The sequence below is a fragment of the Charadrius vociferus genome, unplaced genomic scaffold (assembly GCF_000708025.1).
Source record: "Charadrius vociferus isolate BGI_N301 unplaced genomic scaffold, ASM70802v2 scaffold1503, whole genome shotgun sequence".
NCBI classification, from domain to species: domain Eukaryota; kingdom Metazoa; phylum Chordata; class Aves; order Charadriiformes; family Charadriidae; genus Charadrius; species Charadrius vociferus.
Window position 1 is genome coordinate 81856 of NW_009647591.1, and position 13598 is coordinate 95453.

General features: G+C 44.4%; 1 protein-coding gene across 1 annotated transcript in view; it reads right to left on the minus strand.

Moving 5' to 3' along the window:
• Positions 1 to 13598, minus strand: part of MYO5B (myosin VB) — a gene marked incomplete at its 5' end in the record, with an annotated part of 120823 nt that overhangs the window by 43815 nt on the left and 63410 nt on the right. Inside the window, 3 exons of the mRNA XM_009880985.1 lie at positions 2166 to 2322; positions 4897 to 5108; positions 6346 to 6457. Of these exons, the coding sequence (XP_009879287.1) occupies positions 2166 to 2322; positions 4897 to 5108; positions 6346 to 6457 (481 nt within the window). The remainder of the gene's footprint in view (positions 1 to 2165; positions 2323 to 4896; positions 5109 to 6345; positions 6458 to 13598) is intronic.

The following is a 13598-nucleotide window of genomic DNA, read 5'->3' on the forward strand; positions in this document are numbered from 1 at the left end:
CAAGCAGGAGTGTCCTGGTAGGTACTTCAACCCCTTCGCCTCCTGGGGGTTTCTCCAGTCACTGCGCTCAACCGACGCAGGTAGGACACATCCAGCCCTCTCTTCGGAGATACGCTGCTCTCCAAAAAGAGCCAAGAGCTGCTTGGCCATTTCAGAGGGGATACGAGCCTGGCTGGTGAGTAGAGGACTCGATGGGGACAGGGGACATCTGGGCTCAAGTGAGATTTCAAGGACCACCTCAAATAATACACAGATCTACAAGATCCATAGCTAGAAGAATAAATAGCCACTAACAGACACACCAACGCTTAGCAGTAAACGCACTGTCCCTTCAGCATCAGGTATAACTCACACCAGAACAGGATTTTAGTTGTTTTCTCCTGTGTTCCACCCCTGCATGACGATAATTTATAGTGCAGACAAAATGCTTTCCTGGTGGGATTTCTTATCATATGGATAACCTTCAAATAAAACCCCGGAGTCCTTCCACTACGGTCGGCAGCCAGTTCTCTTGCACGATTCAATTTCTAGAACCTTCTGGCTGGTTTTGTGAAACTTCTGGCGCTTTTGCATTGGATTTCTCCCCCTAAATTTACAGCAGCATTTTCAGTAGGTGGCAGTTCAATTCCTTCCTCTAAAACTGAGAGTTGACATATTAGAGAGAACCAGCATGTCATTAATAACTTTCTTACATTGATCTATGCCGCAGTATTATAAGGAAAGAAACACCAGGAGAACTTAAAGATTACGAGACACTTTGCTGTTATTAGTTTGGGATAAGTTGTATCAGAAACGGTACCGTATCAGCGTCTCTTATAAGTCTTTTGTTTCACCCTAAGGCTTTCTTTACGCTTGCAAATTTTAAGGTAAGTTGTATCAGAAACGGTACTGTATCAGCGTCTCTTACAAAAGGCTTTCTTTACGCTTGCAAATTTTAATTCAGAATAAAGGGATTGGGCGAATTTAGGATGCAGTAGGAGTCACTCTGTCTGAAATGAGCTTTGTACATCTCCAGCCTTGGCGCTCTTACAGACAGAGAAAGCTGGAGGCACCCGAAGAGCTAGAAGAAACCCTACTGCATTGCCTTGGGGACCTTTTCCAGCCTTACAGCAAAGTCTTGGTGGGCGCTAGTCATGCCCTGACCCCACGGAGCATCACCTGCACCTCTGCATCTGTTGCTGAGCACACACTTGAACTGACAACTATATCCAACACCTATATCCAGGTGCTCCAGAGATTAAAGATGAGGCCTGACCTTCAGCCAGCTTCTACACCCTCTTAAGATTTTGGGTTGGCTTAAATCTCGGAGAGTTTAAATGCTGGACCAGCTGACTCCCTTGCAGCAGCTTCCGATTTAAAAAATAGATGCTGAAAAAGCAGCTGCAGCACGAATTCCTGATCCCCAGCATCCAGTTGCTCTGTTTTGGAGGACATCCCTGATCTCACTGGTGGGTCACCAGGTATCCGGATAACCTCCATCACGTCCAGGAGCAGGCTCTCCCCTTCTGACTCATCACGCTTCTGACTTCTTCGAATAACCCCGGTGATAACAATTAGGCATAAATTTAGGTGACCACCAAAGTCAGGCTGGATCTGAGGAGTGGACAGAAGATTCCCCAAAGCTGTTCTCAGTTTCCTGACAGACGATATCTCATTGTATCACTTGCTGTCGTCAAACCTTTACCTCCTTGCTTTCAGCTCCTGGTTTAACTCAGAAAGCTAATGGACAGAACTAATTAAGGAGGGATTTACATCAATAAACGACTCGATGCCTTCCACGACAGACCCCACCAATCTTCCTGCCGTACTGCAAACAGCACCTGCAGCACTGCTTAGACACAAATTCAGTTTGCCAGGGAGGGTTGGCAGAGTATGGGTTAGATCAAATGACATTTCCAGATTTCCACAACGCCTCCCGGCATCTGAATGACTAACTTCATTTAGCTGCTCCGCTGAGGTGCTGCTGCCAAAATCATTTTTGCTTGCACAGCTTTAAATGGCAACACTCGTCGTCAACGTGTGCTCTCCAGAAACACCAGAGGCAGTCGGCTTCACAAAACATCAAACCGGCCGCAATAAATACATCGCCGTGCTATGCCAGCGGAGGTAAATATAAAGGCTCTTTCTACTCTTTTCTAATGCAAAGACACTCCATAGAGTCATACCTTGTGATAAATCCTCCTGACAAACATGCCCCGAGCAAAAGCCTGAATGGTGATGGTTGCGTTGCGGACCCTCTGGAAAGCTCGGAGGATCTGCAGCATTCGGTACTGCTTCTGGAAGATGATGGCAGCTCTCGTCCTCCTCAGGTGCTCGGCAAGCCTGCAAAACACAGGAAAAAGGTTAGCAGTGAAACTAAACTCCCCTTCTTTTTGCCATAATAAGTTTTAAACTGGACAGAGAGAAAAACCTTTTGTCCAAAAGTAGCTTGATGGCATTCAAGAAAGACCATCCCAGCAGTAGGGTTAAGAAAAGAGCAGCTGATAACATGTCTCTCTTAGAATAATGGGAACATGTATGCAATCGGACAGCGTCCATGGCACCCAGAAGCACTGGAAGCAGAAATCAACACACCTCATTATTCCTAAACAGCACGAAAAACAAATATTTTCCAGCTTTTTTCCTTGGTTTGAACTCACTGCCTTATGTAGTTGAGCCAATCAACGCCCAGGTTGGCTCCATCACTTCCCTAACTATAAAAAGCAAGCGTCGCACGGGGTACCTACCCCGGTGAAAACGGCAGCAAATTGATTTGACATTTAAACCGGTGCGCACTGGTTTGGCAACATTTGTGAGCAGAGCCCCGAGCAATTCACAGAGAGTAAATAACAAGGGATGTGGTCACCTCCGTGCCACGTTGCTCCCGTTCTCCAACCGAATTAATGTTCAATTTGTTGTTACACAGGTTAATAAATGCCCATAAAACCTCCATTTAATTTGATAATCAGCTTGTTTTGCTGAATTTACGATTCATTTATTGCTCTCAGCATGAAGCATTATATAGATAGTGGATCCACTTCTTTATTTTGTGAAAAGCATAACCAAACTAAAAGAGCCATATCGGATTGGCTTATATATTCTCTTCGTCAAGGCCAATGGTTTCTCATTAGGACCTACTGAACCAAAGCTTATTAAAGAGGACAAGGGATGGTCCGTTTCCAAAGAGAGGAGAAAGGAGTTATTCAGATGACATCCATCCCTGGGAAACCAGCATGAAGAGCTGAACTGGAAAATCCTGTTGAAGAAACACTGCAGCAGGTGGTTTCTGCTGCTTTCAGCCCCTCTTTTAGCTCACACCCCATCACTTTGACATCCCTCCTCCCCTCCTCAGAGGGACGGTTGGCTGACGTACAGTCAGATATAGAATCCAAGTCTGTAGGTGCGCATGGAGAGCCCACCAGAGAGGCTAAAAGTTAATCATTGACTCTCCCTCTTTCTTAATCTTCCTCTTACTGCTTAGGACGTGTTTGCCTTGTCTCCAAGTCAGCTGCAAGACTGCTGGGAGAGACCTGCAGCCATGAGCCAAGAGAAGTACATGGACCTCTGAGGACAAGAAAAATCTGCGCTCATTTGAGACCTTCTCATCCCTGGATTCTGCATGATGCCAATCCCTTTCACAAGCGCACGTAGTACCACAAACTCAGTTATCTCTGATGTTCTTCCAAAACACAGAATGATTTAGAGGAAATCCTTGGAAGGAACACGGAAGTTTTTCACCTTCTGTTGCTCCAATAATTGATAGAAATCAACACTCATCCAGCAATTAGGAGTGAAGTGACCATGCAGGAGCCTTGTAGCACACAGGCAGCATCTCAAGTTGCCCAAGTACAAGTGGAGTTATAATTGGGCTGCAGATTAGGCAGCAGCCCTTCTGATGGGCAGATGCTAACTTGGAGCCAAGGAGAACATTGCTGCTCCAAACCAAACAACATAACTATCACGCCACAGCTTCTCTAAGCAGAAAACAAGAAGGGAAACAAAGCTGAAAGGACCCAAACCGACTCCTTGTTCCTATCTGTGCCTGAAGCCAGGTTGGCTAGATGCAGGACAGTGGCAACGTTTGACATGAATAAGGGACACGAGATGCAAGGTGACCTGTACGTTGGGATGCTATAACATCGCTTTACTGCTTCCTCACACCCACCCCAGTTCTGCTGCCAGCAGCCTGCTCTCCAGTGCAGCGTTATCTACAGAAACCCCAGCGAGCTACCGACGCGAGGAAGCCTGAGGTTCCTGCACACCGGGAGTTAAACGTTGAGCTCTATTATCCTGTACTGTAAATAGCCCCACTGCCAGTGGTTTGGAGTGATTTTTCTCATTACTAAGGCTACAGTAAATCAATTCTGAGAACTCCCCTTGGATACCAAGGAGGCACAAACCCGGCCCCTGCAGAAGAAGACTGCGTAACAACTAGCAAAGTGCTCACTGGCCGATCCAAACGCCCTCTGCCAGAAGTAGTCCCAGAAAAATATTAGTTCTGTGAAATACTTTCACCTAAATATCCAGAGTGCTGTAGTCATCTGATTACAGCCCAGCTGCCTATGCTATAGCCCTGGCCCAGAACCTAGAAATTAAATCAATATAGATACGAAATCAGTTGGAGGCAAAGAGTTTTGATCTTTTGCCCCCAAATACAGGTGGGGAGAGGGGCCGGGAACAAGTCCTGACATCAGCACAGAAACTTTCACCACAGCGGTACCTACACGCACAATATGGGTCTTGTCTTCACAAGGCTGAAAGACAACACACCACGCAGAGCATTTTCAGTGTTTCTCCTGTGAAACCCCCAAGTTTAAGGTCTACAAGATGGAACAGATTGATAATACAAGTGCCCAGAAGCAGTGTTCCGCTTGACCTCCCAGCTAGCCCTTCCTCAGAGTGCTTCCAAGGACCCACCTCCGCGCCAGGTGCCCACGCGTGTAGCGTTGGACGACGATTGCAGCTTGTCTCAGCCTTTGGTACTTGACCCTCTGCAGCCAGCCCCGCACCGTCTTCTGAATCATGATCGTGGCAGCTCTGAACTTATCTGCTCGCAGTTTCTCCAGATATGCCACCTGGCCTGCACGGAAAAAGATCTTGGTACGTCCAAACTGGAACTTGTCTGGATCCTTTTCAAAAGCATAAAGGAAACTAAATTTAATTAAGGCAAACATTTTTATTTTCTTTCAGTCTATGTTGCTCAGTAGATACAGATTAAAAAACCCACTTCGAATCAAATTTATCAGCTCAGCTCACATCTCTTATTAATTAGGTGATGAAGATATTAGATTTCAAGCTACTTGAGCTTCTATATACCCATTGAGGAAGGCAGCACTACAGTTCAGTCTTAAGTTCCATATATTTACACAAATTTTGAATGTTTTTTTAGTTTGGGGGGGTGGGGTGGGGTGTTGGGTTGGGTTGGGGGTTTTTTTGGTGTGGGTTTTGTTTTTTTTTTAAAAAGGTTAAATAGAGCAATTAAGCCAGAGGGCTTCAAGAAAAGATTTATGTCTTGAATAATGCTTACATATGCGAAGTCATACACGCGCCGCAAACGGCGCTGCAGCCAAGATAAACGGTGCATAAGGAGAAAGGCTTTTGCAGAGGAGAAGCCAATTGAGTAAATTCCTCAAAATCCCGCAAGGAAAACAAGGATCAAAAATTAAAACATTGCTAAGATGCTGTGCACACTCTGGGCTGGCTCAACAGCAAGACAACAAGAAGAAACCTTTGTGTGCGCATTTGCGATTTAAAAATAACACACACGAGTCTGAGTAGAAAGGTTTTGGTGAGGAGAGGTGGCAAAGACTTCTTATTTGCTTAAGGAGAAAAAAGTCCCACACTGCGGGATGCTTTTTCTACGTAGTAGGGGCCAATAGAAGTCTCCCACATGTCAAGATAAGGCAATTATTGCATTTTTCTCTTACTCATTTATGCAGAGATGTGTAATGATGGGGTGACAGAACCGACTTTGACTAAGATTCATGATGTTGTACACAGTGTCCAAAGTTGGACCTCTAAAACTCACTCCAGCTATCGTTAGCCAAAATACAGGAGGGGTTGGAGGGATGAGTTTTTGGGAGATGGCCAGTTGTTTATGTACAGTCGGTGATAAACTCTCGATTTCACCAGCACTGAAATGGTACGTTCAGCTTGACGGCAATGAAGAGATCCCATGTCACACTTGCTCTCACCACCTCCTTGCTAGACTATCTCATTTTGGGAAAAGCCCCAGACTGCCTAGACTGAATAAGCACCTGCACGAGCAGGAGGTGAAGTAGGAGCAAGGAGAGCAATTCAGATCATATCAAAGCCACGAGCTTCTGTGCTATAAAAATCATTGCCAAAGATTTGGTCCCAGCTCACCTTAATGAGGTCTTCCAACAGGGTCTGACAGATCTGCTTCTTGTCGTTCTTAGAAAGGTCTCTCTTTTTCATAAGAACACGATACCTATTGAAAAAGTCGTGGTAGGACCATCTGAAAGCAAAGCATACACAGGGTTAGTCTGCATGCCCGGCATTATTTCCTTAAAATAAAGTGTCTGGAGTCATAGATGAATCAAAATAAACTCTCACGCCGAGATATCTCTCACCACCACCCTCAGTCATCCAAAAGGAGACAGGTTACCCCAAACCTGACCCCCAGTCTCAGCCCTCCCCTGCCACTGAGCGCCCTTATCAGTGAGTTTCAAGCCTGGAACTGGAAGGCCGTGGATCACCTTGTTTTCATTCCTCCTGATGTGCTTCCCAAGCTGCTGCATTTTACCAGTCAAATGCAACAATGCTGTTCCCTTTGGAAAGGATAAGCTAATTTTGAAGAAATCACAGATCTCCTGATTTGGCCAAAAAAAATATTTAAAAAGCAATACTGATAATATGATAGAGAACGAATCAAATAGAAACTCTTCTTTATCATACTTTTCCAAACTCTGTTGGCTTTAAATCAATGCATTCACTAATCACTCTGGTCTGTGGCTGAGACCCTTAAAACAAACACAAAATCTCTGGACTCTGAAAAGACAAAGCAGCCACTTGGCAGATATTTCACTGTCACCAGCAGTGAAGTTTCCAAACACGTAACGCTAATCGAAGGAAACAGAGCGCTGTATCTTACTGCTAGGAAATATCATCTCCTGCCGCCGCTGTTAGATGTAGAGCCTGCAGACTGGATCCTGAAATTGGTTCAGTATCTGCCAAGTTTCAGCCTTCTCCAAATGAACACAGTGAGTTATGGACCCCTCAAACCCTGAGTTTTTAATTAAAACACTAGGCATTTCCAGCACTGTCAAGCGGGGCCATCGTTATTTCAAAAAAAGATGCATAACAAACATCACAGGAAGATGGGAGAGAATTGCAGAGATTTTGATTTCTGCCCTCACTCAACAAAACCATCTGCGAGCCTGATCCTCACCCACGTGGATGTTCTGGCAGCTAAGATGAGCAGCCATACGGGAACACTTCCTTCTCTGCCCAGCAACCCCAGGCATGCCTTCATTTTTGTGTTATTACACCCAATTCCTCCTATTTTTCCACTTCCAGAGATTAAGAGAGGCGGGTAGAAAGGCAAAACAATAAGGCCAGAGCGATGCTTGTGACAGGTCCTTACACTTGGCCACTCTGCAGTGGTGGGACTGGGTGAGACATCACACCACCTGAGCACCTCCCAGTGTTCAAGACTGCCGTCTCTATAATCTGACATGAATAAGGGACACGTCTCTATAAAAAAAAGAGAAAAATAGAACCAAATAGTTCAGCTGGAAGCGGACCTACAATGGTCATCTAGTCCAACTGCTGATATAATCCCTAACGAAACATCTTAAAGGCTGGAAGCTGGGATATTTGGTAAGACGGGTGTACCAGAAATATAGTACATATTTCAAAATACACGGCCAACAGTTTCACATCAGTCCAGAAAATGCAGCAGGGGAGGAAAGCCAGTTTGATTAAAAGCAATACTCCGATTAAAAGAGCACAGTAGAAGAAAATGTTTAAAACGAGAATGAAGGGAGAAAAAGCAAAAAGAAAATGGACTGCTAAGGACTGGGAAGTGCCACACCACATGGACACGTAGCGCCCAGGCCACATTTTGCAAAGAATATGAGAATGGCAAAAACTAGAGAGAGTCCTTAACATTGTTCCTGAAGCAAAAGGTAAGACAGAGGACTCCTGAAGACAGGAGCAAGAAGGAAATTGTGATGAGAGGATTTCCCATGCTCAGATTGCTCAAAGTAGCAGTGGAATAGCCAGATTTAGTGATGATTTCCATCCCTACCTACATGGGCTAGTCGTGGGGCCAAGACTACCCACCCTCAAATAACGAAAAGTACTGGATTATCACTAAAAAAACCAAGATATCTCCTATGGGGAGCTCTCTGTGGGGTAAGGTACAGCAAAACTGATCTCAAAGATTAATCAAGGCTTGTGTCACGTAAGGTTTAAGCATAAACTCACTTTCTCTTTACTTTCCAAATGCTTTCGTTTTATAATTACATTTCCCAGTTTGTACCCGCACCTTAATGCTTTTGGCTTTGCTCAAATAAAACACATTTTCATTTTAAGCACGTCTGAGGCTTTACAGAGCTCCAAATCAAACCTGAGAGGAGAAGCCGAGCAGGCAGTGCCCGAGGCGTGCAGCCAAGCACGTGATGCTGGAGACCTCCTCCTGGCTCAGGTATAACTCAAGCCCAGGAGAGCTTGGGGAGGGGGGAGAAAAGAAAAGGAGGGAGTATTCCCATTAACCTGCCGCAGTCAGTTTAGGGGCTGATATTATTAACTGCCGCTATTCGGAGGGAGAAATCCTCCTGCAGTTGTCACCCAGGCTCCTCTGGCAAAGAGCAGATGGTGAAGAGGCAACACGCATCACCAGGGCACAGGTCCAAACTGGGCAGAAAGCAGCAAAATCCATCATCTTCCCGCACTGCGAGAGAGATGGAGATCCCACAGATCAAGAGTCAGACACCTGCAGAAATTCCTTAAAAACAGATCATAAATCACTGTATAAAGGATCTTTCTTCAGAGCCTCAATTTATGGTGTGGTAAAAACTGATTTTCCGCTTGTTTCCATTTGAGCCCATCTTTAACACAGATAACTCACTTTTTAGGATTAAGCATCACATGAAAGATTGGAAGTGGCAGGGAATACGCTCCCTGATTGCCGTCACGGTGTTTTGCTGGGCTGGTGGCATCCATAGTCCTCTATCTCACCTCTATCCACATCTCCCAGAGGTTCACAGCAAAACGCTGCACCTCCACGGCACAACATCGCTTCACCCTTGCTGCGACGAGACCGCTCTCCCCATCCTCGCTGATTTAACAGGAGATGACAGTCCTGAGATCACACCGCTTGTATTATTGTCCACAGAACAGCAAGACAAAAGCTCTGCCGCGCATGGGGCTCAACTGGTCCATCAGAAGTTTCGCCGGAATATTTTCAGTCCCAGTTCACAAGCAAAAGAAAGCTGCAGCGGTGCAGAGATGCGGTTACAGGACACCCCCCCCAGAGAAATGAACAATTAAAGCACTCAGGTTTAATGTAACACGCCTGGTTAAACCACTTCAGGTTTAAAGCAGTATAAAATTACCTTACAGCTATGTGCTTCAAGGGAAACAAACGTGATGTCCCAACCCTACAAGGGAGAGATCTCTGGCGCAGAAATACCGAAGCTCAACGCTTTGGCGCACACATACACACGCTTCTTTTAAATTCTTCTGCACGTATGTGTCTTTTGTTTTAGGTTCAACATCTGCATCTTCAGCAGAGAAAAGGGAAAAAAAAAGAAAAAAAAAAAAAAGAGAAAACATACTACCCTCCTGCTAGATCACAAAGTGGTTCCCAGCACGAGAGAAAAGCAGTGCCACGTTACCCCACGTTCTAGCAGGGCAGGACAGGTTACGGGAAAGCTGTACTTCAGTTCGACTCGTTGACAGGTATTAAATGAAAAGTAGACTTTGGGTTTTCAGGATGCTGCAACAACACGGTCACGCTTCATCACTAGGAGCTGCAAACCACCAAGGGCCACTAAATAAATACAATTCCTTATAATGATCAAGTTATAAGATCCAGATGGGTGGTGTAGGCGAAGAGCTGTAACCAGGAGGATTTTTATACCTGCACAACTGAGCAGGTCACGAAAGGGAAGAGGCAATAAAAGGAATGGAAGGACACAGGGAAAATAAATTATGCCTGTAAAAAAAAACCCTCCTTGGGCTTGAGCAGCAAGGAGGATGCTCGAGGGCTTGGCCAGGAGCAGGAGACTTTGTTTTCTAAAGGAACTAGACAGGGGGAATAAAGCCATAACACAAGTCACAAATTAAGCTTTGTATCTGTGGTTAAAAAACCAAGATATTGATGCTTTACACAAAACTGGGTGCAAAGCAAAGGGGTTGCTCCTGCCCGAAACTGCGGGGCTACAAACCCAAGAGCAGCCCTCACGCTGCGGAGCTGGCTGGATTAATTACAGCCTTGCAATCAAAGGGAGGGCTCGGGTAAGAAACCCTGACTCCTGAGGAAGCCTAAAATTACCGAATGTAAATTCTTTCCAATAAGGGTAAATAAATTCATCCCCCCCATCACCCAAGACCGTCCCAGCAACCATCTGCTGAGCAAACCCATCTTCCCATAAGAACTCCTGCCAGCACCACGCGGTACCGACCCCTGAAGGGATCAATATTTTAAGCAGTAAGGAGCTGGACTATATCAATCTTTCCAGAGGAGCCGAAGCCTGGTTGGGGGCACACAGGTTGAATATCTGAGTCAAGATTTGACACAAAATTATTTTAGAAACTGCGGTTCAGGGAGAAAATTTCTCTCGCCTTGTTTACCGCAGCAGAACAGATTTGCCTTTCAATTAGCTCTAAACCATGCAGGCTGGCATGGCTTGAAATTATCTGGAATATATTCAAAGAGTAGAATGAAGGGGGGGAAAAAAAACCCTCTGTGTTTATGTATTACCTTTGTTGGGAGTGGGGGGAGCGGGCAAAACAGGACTGCTGGTAGCCAAAGTCATTTCTAGGCTTTGTTTCCCTGAAGCGACTGCGAGACAGCTAAAGGCACATTATTAAAAAAAATAATGATGTTATATCCAAGGATGCCCATGTTACATTTCAATTATGACTGTTCAATGTTTATAGAGTTTAGCAGCTGTGATTTCATACTGAATTGATACAAAGACGCTGCATCTGACAGCTCCAGCAACCAGAGGAAGCAGACAAATGCCAAAAATACTTAAATGATAAATTTCATACATAACAATTACAATAAGGGTATTTTGGAGAGACTGCAATGACAACGTTATTCAGAGCGACTGCCCGGTGGGAGATCACTGCTGTTGTACTACTGACTGGAAACCACCAGAACCAGCAAGAAGAAAAATGTCGTTATGACAAAATGCAAGTTAAAAACTTGTTTTAAAGAGTATTCGGTTATTAATGGAGAGCTGCACCAATTAATTCTCTACTGACAATCTTTAAGTAGCCGGTTTCTACAAAGAAGATGAATGGTTTTATAGTAGAGAGATATTTTCCATGCTTTACCCACAGAAGGTGATGATAGATTTACTATCTACACATCTAAGACAGTCCATTCATCACAGTCATTTGCGTACATCCTAACAAATACATTTCTTAACTGCTGCGTAACATTTCAAATCAAATGATACATTTTCAATTTACTTGAGATAGCTGCAGAGCGCAACGTAGCATGGAAATGATAAAATAAAGCCAGGCATACCCAAAGCGGGGAGCACCGGGCTTCATCTTTCAGTGGGAATATATAATGTCCTACATGGCTTAAAGAACACTAAAAACTGTTATAAAACTTATTATTTTTCTTAAAGGAACCAGGTAAAAACACTCTCGAATCCCCAAAACATTCAATTCTTTAACCCATAAAGTAACTGTAATGGAGAAGCGTGAAATAACAGCAGAAGGTGGCTTTATCCAGAGATCTCTGACACAAAGCCACATCACTCTCAGAAGTTACTTTTGTGACAGTACGCTGGAAAATATTCAGATGTAAATACTACAGAATGAAAATAAAGATTTTTCTCCTGTTTCTGTAATAAAACTTCTCTTGAGATAAGAGATTTTGAAAAATCCCTGTTGCTGTAAAGGTAAATTGCTTACACCCACATGAAGCAAAACCCACAGAGATCAAGTTTTCCACTATTATTTTAAGAGGTTTAAATTCATAGCCTTCACGCAGGGTTTAAATTTAAAGCAACGACCCTCCTTTTTTGTTTTATCCTTAATCAACCATTAGAGCCCGACTTGTCTCAAAATATAAGGAAATAACAGAGGAATAATCAGCGCTCACTGTGATGAAAACTGAGACAGATTGCACGGATGTAAAACTGCAAAAAGGACTAAAACATCTATTACATTTCCCACCAAATAAGATGCCGTGGAAGCAGCTTTTGCCAAGCTGCCTTATAAAACCAGTTCAAATATACAGATTATTCACAGTCTTTCAATGATGTTGCCCAACTCCTGCATCTGGATTCTCAAGACTGGAATTTTATGACCAAGGAGGGCGAAGAACTATCAGAAGTGAGCCTCTCATTTCATACAGAGTTGTTGCTGTATACCATTATCTTCTAGAAATAATAAAACAAACAAAAATCTGCCCTTGAAGCATCACAAACGCTGAACTGGAGAAGGTCACTCTGAAAGGTTGAAATAGCTATTTTCACCCTTTTTTTTTTTTTCGTCTTCCCTGGAGGAAAAATGAAAGCTGACAAGTTGCAGTGATGGAAGAGTTCTGTATCCTTAGTGCCCTGGGAAAAAAGATCTCATAACCAAAAGCACACAACCAGAGCCAAAAGCATCCCTTTTGAGGTTTTCAGGATGGAGCGGTCTTCGCACCGGTCAATTATTTGCCATAAATAGACCTTGGCTGATCTCCAGGTGCTGCAGTGGTTTCTCCTCTCCATAGTTACTAATTACACGTTGATTTGAGTGCCATAGAGTCTAAACTGCGGAGTTAAGTGGGCAGAGATGGAAAAATGCTACAAGCCATTAAGAAAATTGTGAATGGAGAGGAATAGCTATGCCAAGACCAGTAACAAAACCCATGGAACAAGCCTCAAGCCAGAGCTCCCCAAACCTCTCCTGGGACCCAAAACTGCAGAGCCAGGAGCCCCCCCCCTGCACGGGGAGCATGACCACTTGCTTCAGGAGGAGGGAAAACTGCCTTTCTGTGGCCTTTTCCAAACGAAACCACAGCTGTTTCACTGCTTTAAGGGCTTTCACTTCAAGAGGACAGTCGGATGGATTTGACCTCACCGCTACTTTAACGCAGAAGATAATAAAAGAGCCGATGCGTGGGTTGGTTTTTAATTTCCCACCATGCCTCAGAGACCGTGTAATTTAGCAGCAACTTTCTATGAGTTACCACAAATGCCTTGAAGACTTCAGAGATGGGAGCCAAAGCTGGGGCTTCTAACAGGGCTGGACCTCCAACAAGAGGACCCAAATCTCCTCTGCCACCATCCCACACCAGCAGAGGAAAGAGACAAATTGTTTTGCATGAAACGTTTCTTCTTTTTCTTTATTTTCTTTTTTTCTTTCCTTCTTAAGGAGTTGAGCTCAGCCAGCCAGGGAGATCCCCATCACCAGTTTGT